The 17,525-nt window shown below is 38.1% G+C and overlaps 2 protein-coding genes across 2 annotated transcripts; one reads left to right on the top strand and one right to left on the bottom strand.

The window, feature by feature from the left end:
* Positions 1-526: 526 nt before the first annotated feature.
* Positions 527-3,400, top strand: LOC149148862 (zinc finger CCCH domain-containing protein 32-like). The gene is made up of 5 exons (XM_089442299.1): positions 527-539; positions 680-794; positions 1,258-1,330; positions 2,174-2,404; positions 2,555-3,400. Exons 1-5 carry the CDS (start codon positions 527-529, stop codon positions 3,398-3,400), a joined length of 1,278 nt encoding a protein of 425 aa, XP_089298425.1.
* A 6,700-nt stretch (positions 3,401-10,100) lies between these two features.
* Positions 10,101-11,222, bottom strand: LOC149148861 (uncharacterized). Its single transcript, XM_089445725.1, has 2 exons — positions 10,816-11,222; positions 10,101-10,191 (listed from the first exon to the last, which is right to left on the bottom strand). Exons 1-2 carry the CDS (start codon positions 11,168-11,170, stop codon positions 10,160-10,162), a joined length of 387 nt encoding a protein of 128 aa, XP_089301851.1. The 5' UTR covers positions 11,171-11,222; the 3' UTR covers positions 10,101-10,159.
* Between the last annotated feature and the right edge of the window lie 6,303 nt (positions 11,223-17,525).

The raw sequence follows: 17,525 nt of genomic DNA, 5'->3' as shown, positions 1-17,525 counted from the left end.
TGTATCATCCAAGAATTGTTCATTTATGTAATGTAAAGGAGGTTGCCCCCTCGAAGAGGCTGAATTCTAAGGCGTTGATCTTTCTTTTCTATCTTTTCTTGAGCTGGTTTCATAACACAGGTATACTGCCCGTGGCGACAAAAAAATTACACTACAATGTGGATAAAATATTTGAAGAAAATAAAAAACATTGTACTGGAGGGACATCAGTGTTGGAGGACTGGAGGGACATCAGTGTTCAAATCCCCTCGGCCACTAAAATTGCTGCTTGGTTAAGAGCTTGTGTTTTTGGACTTAAAGAAATAGGTTAATGGCCTAAGAGCTTGTGTTTTTGGACCTAAAGAAACAGGTTAATGGCCCAAGACTCATAGGCATCTGGCAGGAGTGAATGCTTGCCACCTTACAGACTACAAGTGGGTTATTCTAGGTGTCATGGTTTTTTTGAATAACGGTGACGAGTCACCTTGCATTAGTAGATAGTATCCAGAGATAGTTGTCGTCACTTTGATAGTAGCCAGAGGTAACTATGGTCACTGCTGGTTTGACAACTGAGTTATGACAACTGCGTTATGATAGGTTTTTCCACTCTTAGAAAAAAAATCAGTGTTCAAACCCCTCGCATATCCATAGCTTCTGGAGAGTTGGCATGTCGTCATCTAGTTGGTTCATGGGGGAACAGATTCTGGATTTTTCTCTACCGCCAATGAAGAGTTGCGTGCTGCAGCCCTAGCTCGCATACCTCCAGAGGAAACATCCCCGAATAATAACTCTGAAGACAGAAAGGCCATTGAGTTGTGAGACAAAAGGACAGTGTGAGGACAACCAAGATGGGCTAGCACTTTTATTTATCAACAAGAAACTTCAAAGAACTCTGCCGCAAATCCAATTCCAGGGAGACACAAGGACAGCGTGAGGACAACCAAGATGGGCCAGCACTTTTATCAACCAGCTTCAAAGCACTCTGCCGCAAATCCAATTCCAAATGTGACCTGCGTGGGACCTGCATGAAGGCTTTGAATTTTCCTATGACTCCTTAAACGCTGAGTAAATGGATGCTTGAAACTATTGGTTATTTATAAGTGATTTGTTTGCGTGTTGTAAAATCCCAGTGATTGTAACTATACCATGCTTATACAGACTTTCATTGCTTGGTATCTATGTTCTAAGTTTTTAACTGAGGTAGCTTTATTAGTAAATTAGTGTTACATTTGCTCATAAAAATCTTGAAATGTACTAAGAGCTTTTGTCTTTTTGCAGGGTAATGATTGTGAATATCGGCACAGTGAAAGTTCCAGGATCAATCCTAGAGATTGCTGGTACTGGCTTGGGGGCAATTCTCTAAATCCTACCTGCGCTTTTAGACATCCTGTGAGTTTCTCTTATTATTAAGAACTTTTTAATTAAGTCACATTAATGATGGATTTTCTAGAAAAGGTTGATCCTGAAGTTTCCATTGTAATATAGTCCATTAGCAATAAGACAGTTTGATGAAATCTCTCACAATCCCTTAAATGATCTTTATTCTGATCCTTTCTAGCATGATTGTTCATTGCGCCTTCTTGGCCCTTCCAATTATTCTTCAACATTAGGGATCCCTTCAGCCTATCTGTTAACATGGTAGATGTCCCTTTGTTGTGCAGTATTATCACCTCATCTAGTTTGTTTTTCTAGCTTCAAAATTGTTAACTTAAAAGTCCCACAGATCTTTCTTTTTGGACTATATTCTTTATTGTTTGCATTTTTTTTATGGGCATTAGTTTTCTTGTATTTGTCATGTTGTATTTTATGTGGTTGTGGATTCTTTTCACATTTTCCGTAGGAATTTTCTTGATATTCATACAGGTTTGTCAAGAATATTTTCCTCGTACTTTATTATTATTATTATTATTATTTTTGTGTTGACGACTTTATACATTCATTTCTGCATCAGTGTTTGTATATAGATCCAAGTAGTGCACTCAATTACGGGTGTTTTAATTTCTCATCCATTATCTCTAATAAATAAACCTAATTGTAGTGTGTGTTTCTGATAGGCTTGTAGGTTGCGACCTATTTTGGTTGTTTCTTGTGGTATGTCTGTCTTTTGGTAATTTTCAAGACTGTAAATATTTCTTTCTATAATTTTTTTAATCTATTTATGACACTAACTTGTGTATCTGTGTTTCCGTTTCAGCCACTAGATGGCTTGTCAGGAGCACCAACACCAGCAATAGTGCCACCATCGTCCTCAGCATCGTTACCGGCATCTGGCACTGCAAACAAACCGAAAGTTCCCTGCTATTTTTTCCAGCAGGGATATTGTGTAAAGGGTGATAAGTGCCCTTTTGTGCATGGTCCGTTTTCAGGAGCTAATCTAACTTCTCAAAAGACAACAAAACCAAGTCCAACAGTTACAGAGCCTCAGGCAAGTGGGAAACAAACAGTCAATGAAACTGAAAGCAACAAAGATGGAAAACATCCATCTGATTTAAGCTTTCCCAAGGCAGTGCAATCAATTGATCCTAATGCAGTGCAGTCAAGCAACCCCATGACATTGGAGTCAAACAACTTTTAGGTAGTGCAGTCAAGAAACCCTGTGCTAGCAAAGGCAAATAACTTCAAGGCGTCACAGTCAAGTAACCCTGTTGCATTGCAGTCCAATAACTTCCAAGCAGGGCATTTGGGCAATCCTTTAACACTGCAGTCAAATAATGTCAAGGAAGCCCAGATGCAACCAGAAGCTAGACATGTCTCTCAATCAAGATCTCAGCCTACCTATATAAAGGGAAGTCCACATGAAGTCGAACAATTTTTGCCAAATATTGAACCTACAAGACAAAGGATACATGATGCTTCAAGAAACAGGTCTCGGATACGCCCGTCTCATCCTTCAGAAGAGAGACTACAAAATGGATTAGAATCGGAGGATTTTCCAGGTGGATCATCGCCAGGATTTGATGTACTTGTGGATGATGGACCTGACCAGCTAAGCCACCGAGAGGATGCTGATTACTATAAACATGATATGGAATCTGGAAGAGATGCAATCAATGGTCGAGAAAGAAATATGCACAACAAACGAGAGCTTGTCCGAACTGGCTACTATGATGCTGAATTTCAGTATGACCATGGAGCTTATGAACCATATAAAAACAGGGGATATGAGTGTGGTGGCCGAAAGCAGTCTAATGCTTTTGATGACAGGGTTCTGGAGAGACCGATTGTGCAAGAAAGGAGGTCCTTGTCTAGTGAAGATGATCCTGAACGGAACAATATGGAGGATCTCCACCATCGGATTTCAAAACATAGGAGGGCTGGTGAGGCTAAAGTAGTGGATAGCCCCTCAAAGAGACAACATGTGGATAGTCAACATGGTGAATTTCACCGTGGCTCTAGGCAAAAAGATGATGATCGTAGCTAGCAAGATATATACAGGGACCAATTAAGGCAAGGTATGAATCACAGTAGTAGGCGATTGCAGGGTAGGATTCAAGTAGAGGCTAATGGCTTCAAAAGAGAGCCATCTGACAATATAGAAGTTGATCAAGAAGGCAAGTTAGAGAGGGTTTGGTCGAGAAGCTCACCAATTAGACGGGGCTTAAATGACCATTTCAGAAGAAAGTATCATGAAAAGGAGAGGGGAAGAATGCCTACATATGGTTCTATATCATTAGAATCCAGGGTACCTAGAGGTCAAACTTTTAGGAACACTGAAACAGTGATAGATGCCATAAATTTTGCTGGGCCTAAGACTCTTACACAAATCAAACAAGAAAAGAATCGTGAGAGCAGTGAAGAACCTTCTACTGCACAATCAACAGAGCATGGATCCTCACAGAATCCCTCTATGAAGAGTCCAGACAAACACAGACAAAATCTTCCTTGGGAAGGAAGGAAGATGAGATTGGGCAAGGTAATTAGTGATTCAAGTGGGGAACAAGACTTTCACGATCCAAAGCCATTAAGTGATATTCTGAGAAACAACAGAAAGTGACTCAAGAAAATGGTGACAATGAAGGAAATATACCTACAGAAGGGCAGGGTCAGGCCATTCAGAGTTTCAATTTGAGCAAGGGAAATGATGGCTTGCCACCACCTGAAAAAGATGTTGAAGAGGGAGAACTTCCAGCTGGTGACAGTTATACACCTGAACTGCCCAATTTTACTCTTGGGGTGGATGACACTGAGGCATCCAATGACGTGGATACTCTTGTAGAAGACAAACCATCAACCTTTACAAATGGAGCAAAGCCTGTTGTAGTGGATAACCAGGAAGATGCAGTAATGAATGATGCTGTTCATAGCAAACAATGGTGGAAAGCTCTGATAAAACCTTTGAACCGAAAATTAGTGAGCGAGAACCTGAGATTGGGTGAATGAAACAGAGCGTAAAAGGTCGAAATGACGAACTTAACGAAGAATAAACTAAGCAGATCGCAAGGGTAGAAGGAATACCTCGCTGGTTCATGGGGGAACAATTTCCAGATTTTTCTCTTCCGCCAAAGAAGAGTTGCGTGCTACAGCCCTAGCTCGCATACCTCCAAAGGAAACATCCCTGAACAATAACTCTGAAGATAGAGAGGCCATTGGGTTGGGAGACAAAAGGACAGTGTGAGGATCAACGATCAAACTTCGTTCAATCGTCCAACACCACAAATCCACGGTCAACAATAGGACACGACATCGGCTGGGGAAATTCATTTCAAAGGGAAACGCCTTACGGCGTAATAAAGGTGTCTCAGGCCAAAAAGAAATTAGCATTTAATAGACTCCTCAAGCATGAGAAAAATTGGCGTGGCAAGTTTCCAATCACAGAGAAACACTTAATCAATGATGGGAGTGGAAAAAAATCTGCCGAGACATGTTTCCAAGCCAAAAGAAACTCTTTTGTGTGTAAAATGAGAAAAATAAACATCTTAAACTCCCAAGAATGCTTCTCCAATGCCCCAGGAGTGCCTCGCCAACACCACAGATGTCATATCCATAGGGAACACTCAGAAAATCATCTGCGAATGTGTGTTTTCAGCTCCAAAGAAATGCCCAATCGCAAAGGAATGTCCAATGCCAGCGAATTCCAAAAAATGAATAGCAAATGAATGAATAGGAAATGGTGTGAGTCATCCTACTTGGGATTTGAATAGATTTTAATACAAGGAAGTGGGTTGATGAATCAATTAGAAAAGGACAGGACAGATAAAGTTTTCTTCCTTTATTTTCTTTTATTGGAATGGGGTGCACCCGCATGCAGGGGATGTGTGGACATCCCTCAACCGACAGGATATGTTCAGGTGTCCATGACATGGAGAATAGGGAAGGGGGATATACCCCCACATACCCTCCCAAACTGGATACAACCCAGCCACATCCAACATGTACCCAACATCCCCATCTAGGATCTGTACCTGAGATATAGGTCTGCATACCCAGGACACAAAATTACTTCGAATCACTATTTTACAGCTTTTGTAAATTTTCAATTTAAAGATAGGAACACGAAAATGCATTTGATCAACCAATTGATTTAATAACAGAACAATTTTATCGTCTTGAGAGCTAACCAAAATGTTAAGGATTTCAAGAATAAAGATAGCATAATAATGATACTCAAATGTTATTTCATTCACTAAAATAATAGATAAACATAGAAAATCCGGCCAGTAGCATTGCCACTGTTACAAAACACAAGTTACTTCCCATTTTGATCCAGCAATGATAATATTTTAGTAAAGAGATATAAAAATGCACAATGCAAACAGAGTCCTCTGGAAAAAAAACACCGGTCTCCAGGAATCCGGAATCTGCAATTTGTGATTTTCCAATGTCCTTGCAGACCAACCTGTCCCTCTTGAGTCTTTTCCCTTCATCACCTTTTAATATCGGTACCAAAATGAGAAGGGATAAGCAGTTTAGTATCCTTTTGTTAGCCAAATGCTCCGTTATAAAATAAAACATTAGAGGAATAATTCAATATCTTCACATGCAACTCCCAACTCCATTATAGCATTAATAGTGTTAATTAATGATGCATTTAATCGCAGCTTGACAGGAATATGTTGAATTTAACGAAGTCTATATATAACTGCAATGGAGAACAACTCATTTCCAGCATCATGTCTATGGAGTGAAATTCTTCATCACACAGGACATTTACCTGCTAAAAGTCTCGGATGAAACAATCAAATGTCTTACCCTTGCTTCTATTGCATCAGTAGATGTTGCAACAACCTTCTCATATCCACTATTTGTAAAGTCTTCATGAAATGTTATTCCATGACTATTTCTGGATGGAACAGTGTGTATGGGATCATTGTACCTTCAACAGTTTCTCTGGACGTGAGTCAACCTCTTCTTCCCATTGAGGGATCTGTTCCAGGTAGCATGAATTCATTGCACCTACACAGGAATGAGGCTAACAACATCAGAGATGCAAGCGCCAAACTTAAACCTTTAGCAGCAACCAAACCAGTAGTACACATGCATATATATACACTGACAAGAAGTAACAGGTTGCTTCCGCGTATATGTTTCATATTTTCCATGATCATCATAGTTGATAAAACCATGCATTTTGGCTGCATTGGCAAGAGCAGCTCGATCTAACCACCCAGTTTTTCTCTTTTCAAGAGCAGCTCAATCTAACAACCTGGCTTTTCCATTGAAACTATACCTGTGCATAATTTGCACAGCTTCATTGTCGGACAAATGCTCCCTGAGGCCATCCCACAAAAATATCATGAATTTATACTCTGCTTTGATATCACATTCATGAACATAGGCCTCTCCCAACAAAAATGTTATCTTTACACTGTTCATATATCAAATTCCAGTATCTATTAAAACATGATTTACTCAAGTATAAAATTTGAATTATGCCTTTAATCAGCCAAGAGTTGTCCTTGGAAACCACTATATTTTGACCATATGGATGGAGTGCTTGAAACTCTTTGCAAATCTCCTCCATGGCTGCACTGTGATCTCTAACCAATCATTCTGCCCTTATTGATTTGTTTCCAGAAATCCCTAAAACCAGCCCAGATTTTGCCAATGTTTGCCATTAAATACAATTTTGCTATTTATGTAACTGACCACACAGAAACATGAATGATTGATTCTGCTGAAGAAATGGCACTGATCACACTCTTTGCTTCATAACGTGCACTGTTTGTATTTTTCACATTTTCTTTTAACCAGCCAAGAGTTGTCATTGGAAACCACTATATTTTGATCAACTCGATGGAGTGCTTGAAGCCCTTATGAGTCTCCTCCATGGCTGCACTGTGATCTTTAGTCAATCATTCTGCCTTGATTGATTTGTTTCCAGAAATCCCTAAAACAGCCCTACAGTTGCCAATGTTTGCCATAAAATACAATTTTGCTAGTTATGTAACTGACCATACAGCAACATGAATAATTGATTCTGCTGAAGAAATGGCACTGATCACACTCCTCGTTTCATAACGCCCACTGTTTGTATTTTGCACATTTTGTTTGCAATCCAATCTTATGCCATACCTCAAGTCTTCTGTAGCTAAAACATTACATGAATGGTTTGTATTTTGCACATTTTGTCTGCAATACAATCTTATGCCATACCTCAAGTCTTCTGTAGCTAATGCATTTACATGAATGATTGATTCTGCTGAGCATACAGCAGTGGTCACACTCCTCTCTCCATATGGTGCACTGTATTTTGTTTATTTTGCTTGCAATCCAAACTTATGCCATACCTCCAGTCTCTGAAAGTGGATCAGCATGAGGGCTGTTATAATCCACTTGTGTTTCCGAGTTGGGAGAATCAAATGGTGGACCAGTCAAATCTGTAAGCCCTACTGTACCAGCATGAATACATGCCTCTCCAAAAAAGTTGCATTTTCCTTCATTAGCCTTATGTTTTGCATGGCCTGCCATTGTGCAGTAGGTTCTGACCAAATTCTCAAATGGGACATTACTTTCACTCTGAACCGAGACATGTTGCTTAATAAAATCAGATCCTGCCCCATAGAAAAACAATGCCATTGCACTGATTGTACCAAAAGATTGGCCCTCCCACTCAATAACTTGAGATACTCCAAGAGTGTTTGATGAATCTGATTTTATACCATACTCTTCAAAAGCAAGAGAATTTATTTCTCTAGGGCCAAAATTCACTGATGCACGAGTCAATAGTCATGGATGGTAGCCATTTGCTTTCAGAATTCATGTAATTCCATGTCTCTTTTCCGAGTAATCACTGTAGGAGAACAATTGATCTGATTAGATTTAAATGTGGTCAGGAGAACAAGGGGGGGACTTTATAAAGTCACATTATTATGTATTTACTTGCCCATGAATTTAAAGATAGGAACACGAAAATGCATTTGATCAACCAACTGATTTAATAACAGAACAATTTTATAGTCCTGAGAGCTAACCGAAATGTTAAGGATTTCAAGAATAAAGATAGCATAATAATGATACTCAAATGTTATTTCATTCAATAAAATAATAGATAAACATAGAAAATCCAGCCACTAGCATTGCCACTGTTACAAAACACAAGTTACTGCCCATTTTGATCCAGCAATGATAATATTTATGTAAAAAGAAATATAAAAATGCACAATGCAAACGGAGTCCTCTGGAAAAAAACCCATGTCTCCAGGAATCCAGAATGTGCAATTTGTGATTTTCCAATGTCCTTGTGGACCAACCTGTCCCTCTTTCCCCTTCATCACCTTTTAAGATCGGTACCAAAACGAGAAGGGATAAGCATTTTGGTATCCTTTTGTTAGCCAACTGCTCCGTTATAAAATAAAACATTAGAGAAATAATTCAATATCTTCACATGCAACTCCCAACTCCATTATAACATTAATAGTGTTAATTACTGATGCATTTAATTGCAACTTGACAGGAATATGTTGAATTTAAGGAAGTCTATATATAACTGCAATGGAGAACAATTGATCTGATTAGATTTAAATGTGGTCAGGAGAACAAGGGGGGGACTTTATAAAGTCACATTATTATGTATTTACTTGCCCATGAATTTAAAGATAGGAACACGAAAATGCATTTGATCACCCAACTGATTTAATAACAGAACAATTTTATAGTCCTGAGAGCTAACCGAAATGTTAAGGATTTCAAGAATAAAGATAGCATAATAATGATACTCAAATGTTATTTCATTCAATAAAATAATAGATAAACATAGAAAATCCGGCCAGTAGCATTGCCACTGTTACAAAACACAAGTTACTTCCCATTTTGATCCAGCAATGAGAATATTTAAGTAAAAAGAAATATAAAAATGCACAATGCAAACGGAGTCCTCTGGAAAAAAACCCGTGTCTCCAGGAATCCGGAATGTGCAATTTGTGATTTTCAAATGTCCTTGTGGACCAACCTGTCCCTCTTTCCCCTTCATCACCTTTTAAGATCGGTACCAAAACGAGAAGGGATAAGCAGTTTGGTATCCTTTTGTTAGCCAACTGCTCCATTATAAAATAAAACATTAGAGAAATAATTCAATATCTTCACATGCAACTCCCAACTCCATTATAACATTAATAGTGTTAATTATTGATGCATTTAATTGCAACTTGACAGGAATATGTTGAATTTAAGGAAGTCTATATATAACTGCAATGGAGAACAACTCATTTCCAGCATCATGTCTATGGAGTGAAATTCTTCATCACACAGGACATCTACCCGCTAAAAGTCTCGGATGAAACAATCAAACATCTTACCCTTGCTTCTATTGCATCAGTAGATGTTGCAGCAACCTTCTCATATCCACTATTTGTAAAGTCTTCATGAAATGTTATTCCACGACTATTTCTGGATGGAACAGTATGTATGGGATCATTGTACCTTCAATAGTTTCTGTGGACGTGAGTCAACCTCTTCTTCCCATTGAGGGATCTATTCCAAGTAGCATGAATTCATTGCACCTAAACAGGAATGAGGCTAACAACATCAGAGATGCAAGCGCCAAACTTAAACCTTCAGAAGCAACCAAACCAGTAGTACACATGCATATATATACACTAACAAGAAATAACAGGCTGCTTCCGCGTATATGTTTCATATTTTCCATGATCATCATAGCTGATAAAACCATGCATTTTGGCTACATTGTCAAGAGCAGCTCGATCTAACCACCCAGTTTTTCTCCTGTCAAGAGCAGCTCAATCTAACAACCTGGCTTTTCCATTGAAACTATACCTGTGCACAATTTGCACAGCTTCATTGTCAGACAAATGCTCCCTGAGGCCATCCCACAAAAATATCATGAATTTATACTCTGCCTTGATATCACATTCATGAACATAGGCCTCTCCCAATAAAAATGTTATCTTTACACTGTTCATATATCAAATTCCAGTATCTATTAAAACATGATTTAGTCAAGTATAAAATCTGAATTATGCTTTTAATCAGCCAATAGTTGTCCTTGGAAACCACTATATTTTTACCATTATAATCTTTACAGATCGAGGCCCCCAATTATTCCAACAATGTATAGGAGAAACAAAACAACATAACTGTAAATCGTCCCTTAGATTAAGGGCATGGTCTAAGTTAGATACTGGGATGGGCCATTAGCAATAATAAAGGGCTAACTTTAAAGCAAACCCTTAGGGCTAACTCTGTTTCCACTTATTTCAATGATCTATGCATCTAGTTTGATTAGAAAGGGAAACTGCTCGTTAACTGGTAACCACATCTGCTCCAAAATGGGAAAGAAGCTCTAGCTTCAACCCTGGCTTCATAGCTAGATAAAGAAACCCTAGTATATAGCTAACAAAGAAGCCCTAATTCTGTTATCCCTTAACACACGTCACCCACCTGTCTCCTTACTTAAATCAAGACACATCTCTTGAATGGCTGCATAGGATTCAGGTAAGTGATATTGAATCATGTCTAGGATTTCTTTGATCTTGTTGTAACCATCGCAGCTCTGCTCCATCACATAATTGTTGGCATTTTCTGGATCGCTGCACCTTCGCAACATCTCATCCTTTGCACTATTACTCCAGAGTATAACAGATCTGTCAAACCCTTGCTCGGCTAAGACACGCGCGGTAAGATTATATTTACGATGTGTATACTGCAATTTAAAACTCCTAAACTGTGAAGCCAGACTCCTGACTCTGCCATAGTACCTGTTCAGCCAGGGTTTCTTCACAGTCCACGTACCCATTACCTACAGAACATACAGTGATTGCCATGAAGTGAAACAATTGTCTCTTGAAATCAACGCTAATATATGAATTCTAACGGCAAAGAGAGGACAGGGCTTGTTACCTGATTGAGAACGACATCACAATTTCCAATGGCGGTGATGTGGGTGATTCCAAGCCGCAGAGCATGTTGGAGGCCAGCAATTAAGGCTTTGTAATGAGCAGAAGTGCTGCATATTCTGAAGCGATCATTGACATACGCGTTGAACCTCTCCAAAGTAGCTCCATCAAGGTCGCTATAGATAAGGAAGCCAATGCTGCCATGACCAGGGTTTGGTCTGCATGATCCAGCAAAGTGAAGGGCACCATGGAACTCAGATGGAGGATAACTTCTTGTGTCCATTGATCGTCTCGTCTGTGAACTGGAGTGCCCTTGCTGACCGCCATTGCCATGAGCGAGATCTCAGGGTGAACGGCGAGGACGAAAATTCATGAACCGTTTCAGTCTCATGAACCGAACCGTTTCAGTGTTGGATCAACGATCAAATTTTGTTAAATCGTCTAACACCACAGATCTACGGTGAACAATATGACACTGCGACGGCTGAGGTAATTTATTTCAAAGGGAAACGCCTTACGGCATAAATATCATTATAAATACATATGTATTTGAAGAAACAATATTACCCTATAAAAGCATTATCTACAATGTTGGGGCTCTTGTAAATGTCAATAGGCATGGTTTTAGAGATGTTTTCCATTTTCCCTTCAATATAAATAGAATGTGATGCCAAAAGGTTTGTGGTCAAATCTCATTTTGTAACATGGTCGAAAAAGAGTCACTAGTTTCAACCCTATGAAATTCTGGGAGAAAATATGATCGATGATGTAAATCATCCCACTATCTCTTAGGATTGGTCATTTATTTTGGGAGTCCCTCATCAAGTGGAAAAATAATATCATTGTAGTCCATAAAAAGGGTTGAATTGGTGGCCGAAATTCTCACCATAGATAACAAGGTTGAATTGCTATATGTAGCATTATAAACTATGGATTGGTAAGAAAATTTTGTTGCAGATAATAGAACAACGATTCCCAGCTATTGAACTTCTTCAAATTTGGTAAAGGGTGAAGGTGATATCCATGGGTCCTTAAAATAATTAGTACAAAAAGAATGATTTTGATTGGTTTCCATGGATGTAGCAAAAATGGTGTTGACATATGTGATAGGGGGAGAGAGATTAAAGGTTCTTATAAGTGATGGGTACTCCAACCCATAAATTCTATAAAGGATTCTAGGATTGTTCCATTAATGTGATAATGAAATATGATGCAACACATGGGTCAAGATAGTAATAATCCATTAAATTGATTAAGTATAACAATATTTCCTTCATAAGGGAAGGATAATATGTGAAAGAGTGTGGATACAACTACTTGCATTGTGTAGACCCAAATGTTTCCCAACAATAAAATGTAATCAAGTTTGGCATCTACTACCTTCACTTCAACATTGACCATTTTTCATCCTAACTTTATTAAAAAGGTAGGAATAATCCCAAGAGTTTGTTGAGAATAAATATTGAATGTATTTAACAAGATTAGAGACACAACCAACTCCAAAGACCCAATTTATTTCCAACATAACATTGAAATGATGCATATGGATACTCCATCAACAACCATCATAAAGATGGTATTGGCACGATAGGTCACATGAATTTGAAAGAAAACATGATGAGGGAGTTAATATTTGGCATTGCTAGTGTCAAACATATTGTTTGAAATTTCTTTAGGTCTACAACTCCAATAGTGTTTAGAAATGAAACTCTTTGTGTATGACACAATTAGAACACCTCTAAAGCTAACACGGTACAAGGTTATCAGACCAAATATTCCACAACAGAATAATTTTTTTCAACCATGGAATTAGGTTTATGTTTCAATAAATTTAGTGATCCTTTTAGTATACAAGGTAAAGACTCAACCATAGGTCGCTCGATATGGAGAGGTCCCTATGGAATGGAAGATTGTTTCCACTTAGAATAATCAATTTCTCAATAATCACCAACTTGAGTTGAAATATCCAATAGATCATGAGAATATATATGTTTGATGGAATATCCTATGCATTTGAATCATTCTTGTTTCCCCCTTGTCGAGAACCGAATTTATAAGTAGCACCAACAAGAAGTTTCTAACCTTGAGGAAAAGGGTTATTGAGCATATCTTATTGAGTAGAAAAGGATTTTTGCACCAACAACTATTGAGAATATTGCATCTCACAAAAAATATGAATCATATGATCAACCATGTAGATCTTGCAAGGAAACTTCACTTTCTTTTTCTACTCTTTCTTTCCCCTACTAGTATTATCACTAGAATTAGCTACATTATGTTATGAAACTAGCTCAAGAAAAGATAGAAAAGATAGATCAATGCCTTAGAATTCAGCCTCTTCGAGGGGGAAACCTCCTTTACATTACATAAATGAACAATTCTTGGATGATTCAATTGACAAAACCTCCTTTCTATATATAGGAGTCTAAGGAGTCACAATATAATCCAGCCGACCTAATAATAATAATATAAAGCCACAAAAATAACAATAGAGGGATTCTATGGGGCACAGTAATAACAATATGGGGGAAATAGGGGTACAACAATATTAATAAGGGGTATAACTACAATAGTAATGGGGTAATCACTAGTATTATAGGGGCCCAGCATGCCCCTCTCCTTCAAAAAAGTGTTGTCCTCAACGCTTGAGTAGTTCTGGATACTTCTGCATAAAATTCTCATCCTCCCATGTGGAATCTTCAACAGATAAGTTCTTCCACTTGATAAGATACTCTGAAATTGATCGATTTCGTAGCTGTCGAGTTCTTGTTTCTGTGACTGCTTCTGGTTCCAATATAATTTTTCCTTCCTCGTCAAGTTCTGGCAATATTGTTTGAACTGGGAGCTTGTCACCTATAACCTTCTTTAGACATGAAACATGGAAAACTGGGTGCAATCGAGAAGCTGCAGGAAGCTCCAATTTGTATGCCATAGTACCAATCTTTTGCAACACCTTGTACAGACCATAATACTTTGGTGATAATTTATTATCCTTCTTAGCTTGCTTGAGGAACATTTGCTTATATGGTTGTAGCCGTAGGAATACCCAATCACCTACATCAAAACTTCTTTCACCGCGATGTTGATCTGCCTGTTGTTTCATTCTATTCTGTGCCAACACAAGGTTATCCTTTAAGAGTTGGAGGACTTGTTTTTGATGTTCGATGTGATGTTCCACTGCCTGAACCTTAGAATTTTCTCTTAAATATGATGTGATATATGGTGGTTGATACCCATAAAGTGCCATAAATGGGGTCATTTTTGTTGCTGTATGGAAGGAAGTGTTATACCACCATTCAGTCAGAGGCAACCATTTGACCCATTGTGTCTATTTATTAGATACAAAGTAACGAGGATATCCTTCCAAACATTTGTTTACTATCTCAGTTTTCCCATCAGATTGAGGATGATAAGATGAGCTATGAGCTAACTGAGTACCAAGACAAGAAAATAATTCTGTCCAAAAATTTCCAGTGAAAATGGGATCTCTGTCACTTACAATAATCTTTGGGTTTCCATGTAGCTTTTGAATTGTTTCCATACATGCAGTATAAAATGTACTGGCTTTAAATGGATGTGATAATGCACAAAAGTGTGCATACTTGGTAAGTCTGTCAACTACCACCATGATGACACTCTTTCCCTCAGACTTGGGTAAACCTATGATAAAATCCATTGAAACCTCCTCCCAATGTTGGCTTGGAATGGATAAAGGTTGTAATAGACCCGGTGTCTTAATTGTTTCAACTTTATTTTGTTGGCAAACCAAACATTCCACCACAAACTTTTGAATATCTAATTTAAGGCCATCCCAAAAAAATTCCTTCTTAACCCTATGGTAAGTTTTTAAAAATCCTGAGTGCCCTCCTAAGGGAGAAGTGTGCAATTCCATAAGAATCTTTTGTTTTAGCTGGGAATTCTAACATAGGTATAAGCGATCTTTGTACCATAACGAATCATTTTGCCAGCTAAATGTATCATACATACTGGAATCTTGTTGTAACTTTCGAATAAGTGCCCACACTTCTTCCTCATTCTTCCATTCCTCCCTTGCTTCGTTTATCCAATCTGGTTGGATAATAGAAATGGCGCACAACAATGCTTCCACATCCTCATCCTTTCTTGAGAGTGCATCTGCCACCACATTTTGATTCCCTTTTTTGTAGATGATTTCAAAGTCATAACCCAACATCTTTGTGACCCACTTTTGTTGCTCTTCAAATGATAATCTTTGTTCTAAAAAGTATTTAAGGCTATCATGATCTATTTTTACCTTGAAATGTCTTCCCATTAGGTAGGGTCTCCATTTCTTAAGTGCATGGAGTATTGCCAACATTTCCTTCTCATAAATAGCTTTGCTTAAAAACTTTCCCTTGATTGGACGATTTTCAAAAGTAATGGGTCTTTCATCTTGCATTAGAACAGCACCAATTCCATTTCCTAAAGCATCACATTCCACAATAAAGGTTTTTGTGAAGTCTGGTGTAGCTAAGACCGGTGCTTGGCACATTGCCTCTTTAAGATGTTCAAATTCCTTTGTTGCTTTCGGAGTCCATGAAAATGCATATTTCTTCAATAATGTTGTTAAAGGTGCTGCTATTCTCCCATAATTCTTAACAAACTTGCGATAATACCCTGTCAACCCGAGAAATTCTCGCAGATGCTTTATGGATGTGGGGATTTTCCATTCCTTAATGGCTTTAATTTTGCTAGGGTCTACCTTAACTCCTTCATGAGATACAATATGACCCAAATATTCCACCTCCTGGACTCCAAAGAAACATTTGGATCTTTTTGCATATAATTGTTTCTCCTCCAATAGTTGTAGCACCTTGTCAACATGTTCAACATGATCCTTCCAAGACTTGCTGTAGATTAGTATATCAGCAAAAAATACTAACACAAATTTTCTAAGGAATGGTTTGAAAATTGAATTCATCAAACCTTGAAATGTTGAAGGTGCATTGGTAAGGCCAAAAGGCATGACCAAAAATTCATAATGACCCTCATGAGTTCTAAATGCTGTTTTCAGAATGTCTTCAGTCTTCATTCCGATTTGATGATATCCTGAACGAAGATCGAACTTGGTGAAGTAAATTGATCCATGCAACTCATCCAGTAATTCATCAATGACAGGAATGGGGAACTTATCTTTAATAGTGAGCTTGTTGAGCTCCCTATAATCTGGACACATGCGCCATGATCCATCCTTCTTGTGCACCAATACTACTGGAGTAGAGAAAGAACTTTGACTTGGTTGAATTATACCAGCCTCTTGCATTTCTGTAACCATATGTTCAATTTTACTCTTTTGGACATAGGGATATCTGTACAGCCTGATGTTTGGAGGAACACTTCCTGGAATCATATGAATAGCATGATCATGATCATGCATAGGTGGGAGACCTTTGGGAGTCTCAAATACCTTGGAATGATTGTCCAGGACTTTTTGGAGATCTGGAGAAATAAACGATTCTGATGTGGAAACATCTAACGAACATAATTGTGCAATTACACCTCTTTGCTCCTTTTTTAGAAGCTTTGTCATACCATTAGAGCTTATTATCTTTCTTGGTTTCCCTATAATACCCCTTAATTCAACTTCCTTTCATTCCGTAGAAAATTTGATGAAAATTTCTTGAAAATTAAAAGCTATTGTACCCAAGGATTGTAGCCATTGGACTCCTAGTACAACATCAGCACCTCCCATTGGAATGGAAAGCATTGGGTTAAAAAAAGTGTTGCTTTTTGTATCCTCATAATGTGCTATCAATTCTTTCGTAAAAAATGCCCAAGTGATAAATTGTTTACGAGAGCAAAGCCATTGATACCATAAAAACTAATTTGGTTCCAAATATAAAGTTTCCATACGTACCTTTTGTGTGTTTTGCACATTATTGAGATCGAAGAATTGCTCCATCTGTAGTATCCATGTGGCAGGATCCTTGCCATCAAACTTCCTCATATCGATTTTTTGGAATATGGTGGGTCTTCGATCCAACATTAGAGTCTATGGAATCATGATTAACATTTATTTTGTTCACACCATGAGTTTCCTTTACAACCTTTTCACCATTAGTAAGTATTTCTTGTAGAAAATTTGTCAAATCTGTCTTCAAATCTACCATGTTTGTCTTCAAATCTGTCTTCAAATCTTCCATGTCTCTCTTCAAATCTATCTTCGAATCATCCATCTTAGCTTCCATACCCTTTATCCTAAATTCCATGCCATTTATCTGAGCTTCTGTTAGCTTT

The sequence above is a fragment of the Pinus tabuliformis genome, chromosome 9, assembly GCF_031772625.1.
Source record: "Pinus tabuliformis cultivar Carrire ecotype Pingquan chromosome 9, CPIR1, whole genome shotgun sequence".
Taxonomy (NCBI): domain Eukaryota; kingdom Viridiplantae; phylum Streptophyta; class Pinopsida; order Pinales; family Pinaceae; genus Pinus; species Pinus tabuliformis.
This window is presented reverse-complemented; position numbering and strand designations above follow the sequence as displayed.

What these genes read in the sequence shown, in the direction of transcription:
- LOC149148862 (XM_089442299.1), top strand. An exon ending in GACAGAAAGGCCATTGAGTT is followed by an intron (nt 795 to 1,257) that starts GTGAGACAAAAG and finishes GTCTTTTTGCAG; the next exon opens with GGTAATGATTGTGAATATCG. An exon ending in TTGCTGGTACTGGCTTGGGG is followed by an intron (nt 1,331 to 2,173) that starts GCAATTCTCTAA and finishes TTTCCGTTTCAG; the next exon opens with CCACTAGATGGCTTGTCAGG.
- LOC149148861 (XM_089445725.1), bottom strand. Translation starts at nt 11,170, where the DNA reads ATGGGTACGTGGACTGTGAAGAAACCCTGGCTGAACAGGTACTATGGC. An exon ending in TGATTTAAGTAAGGAGACAG is followed by an intron (nt 10,192 to 10,815) that starts GTGGGTGACGTG and finishes AATTGTGCACAG; the next exon opens with GTATAGTTTCAATGGAAAAG.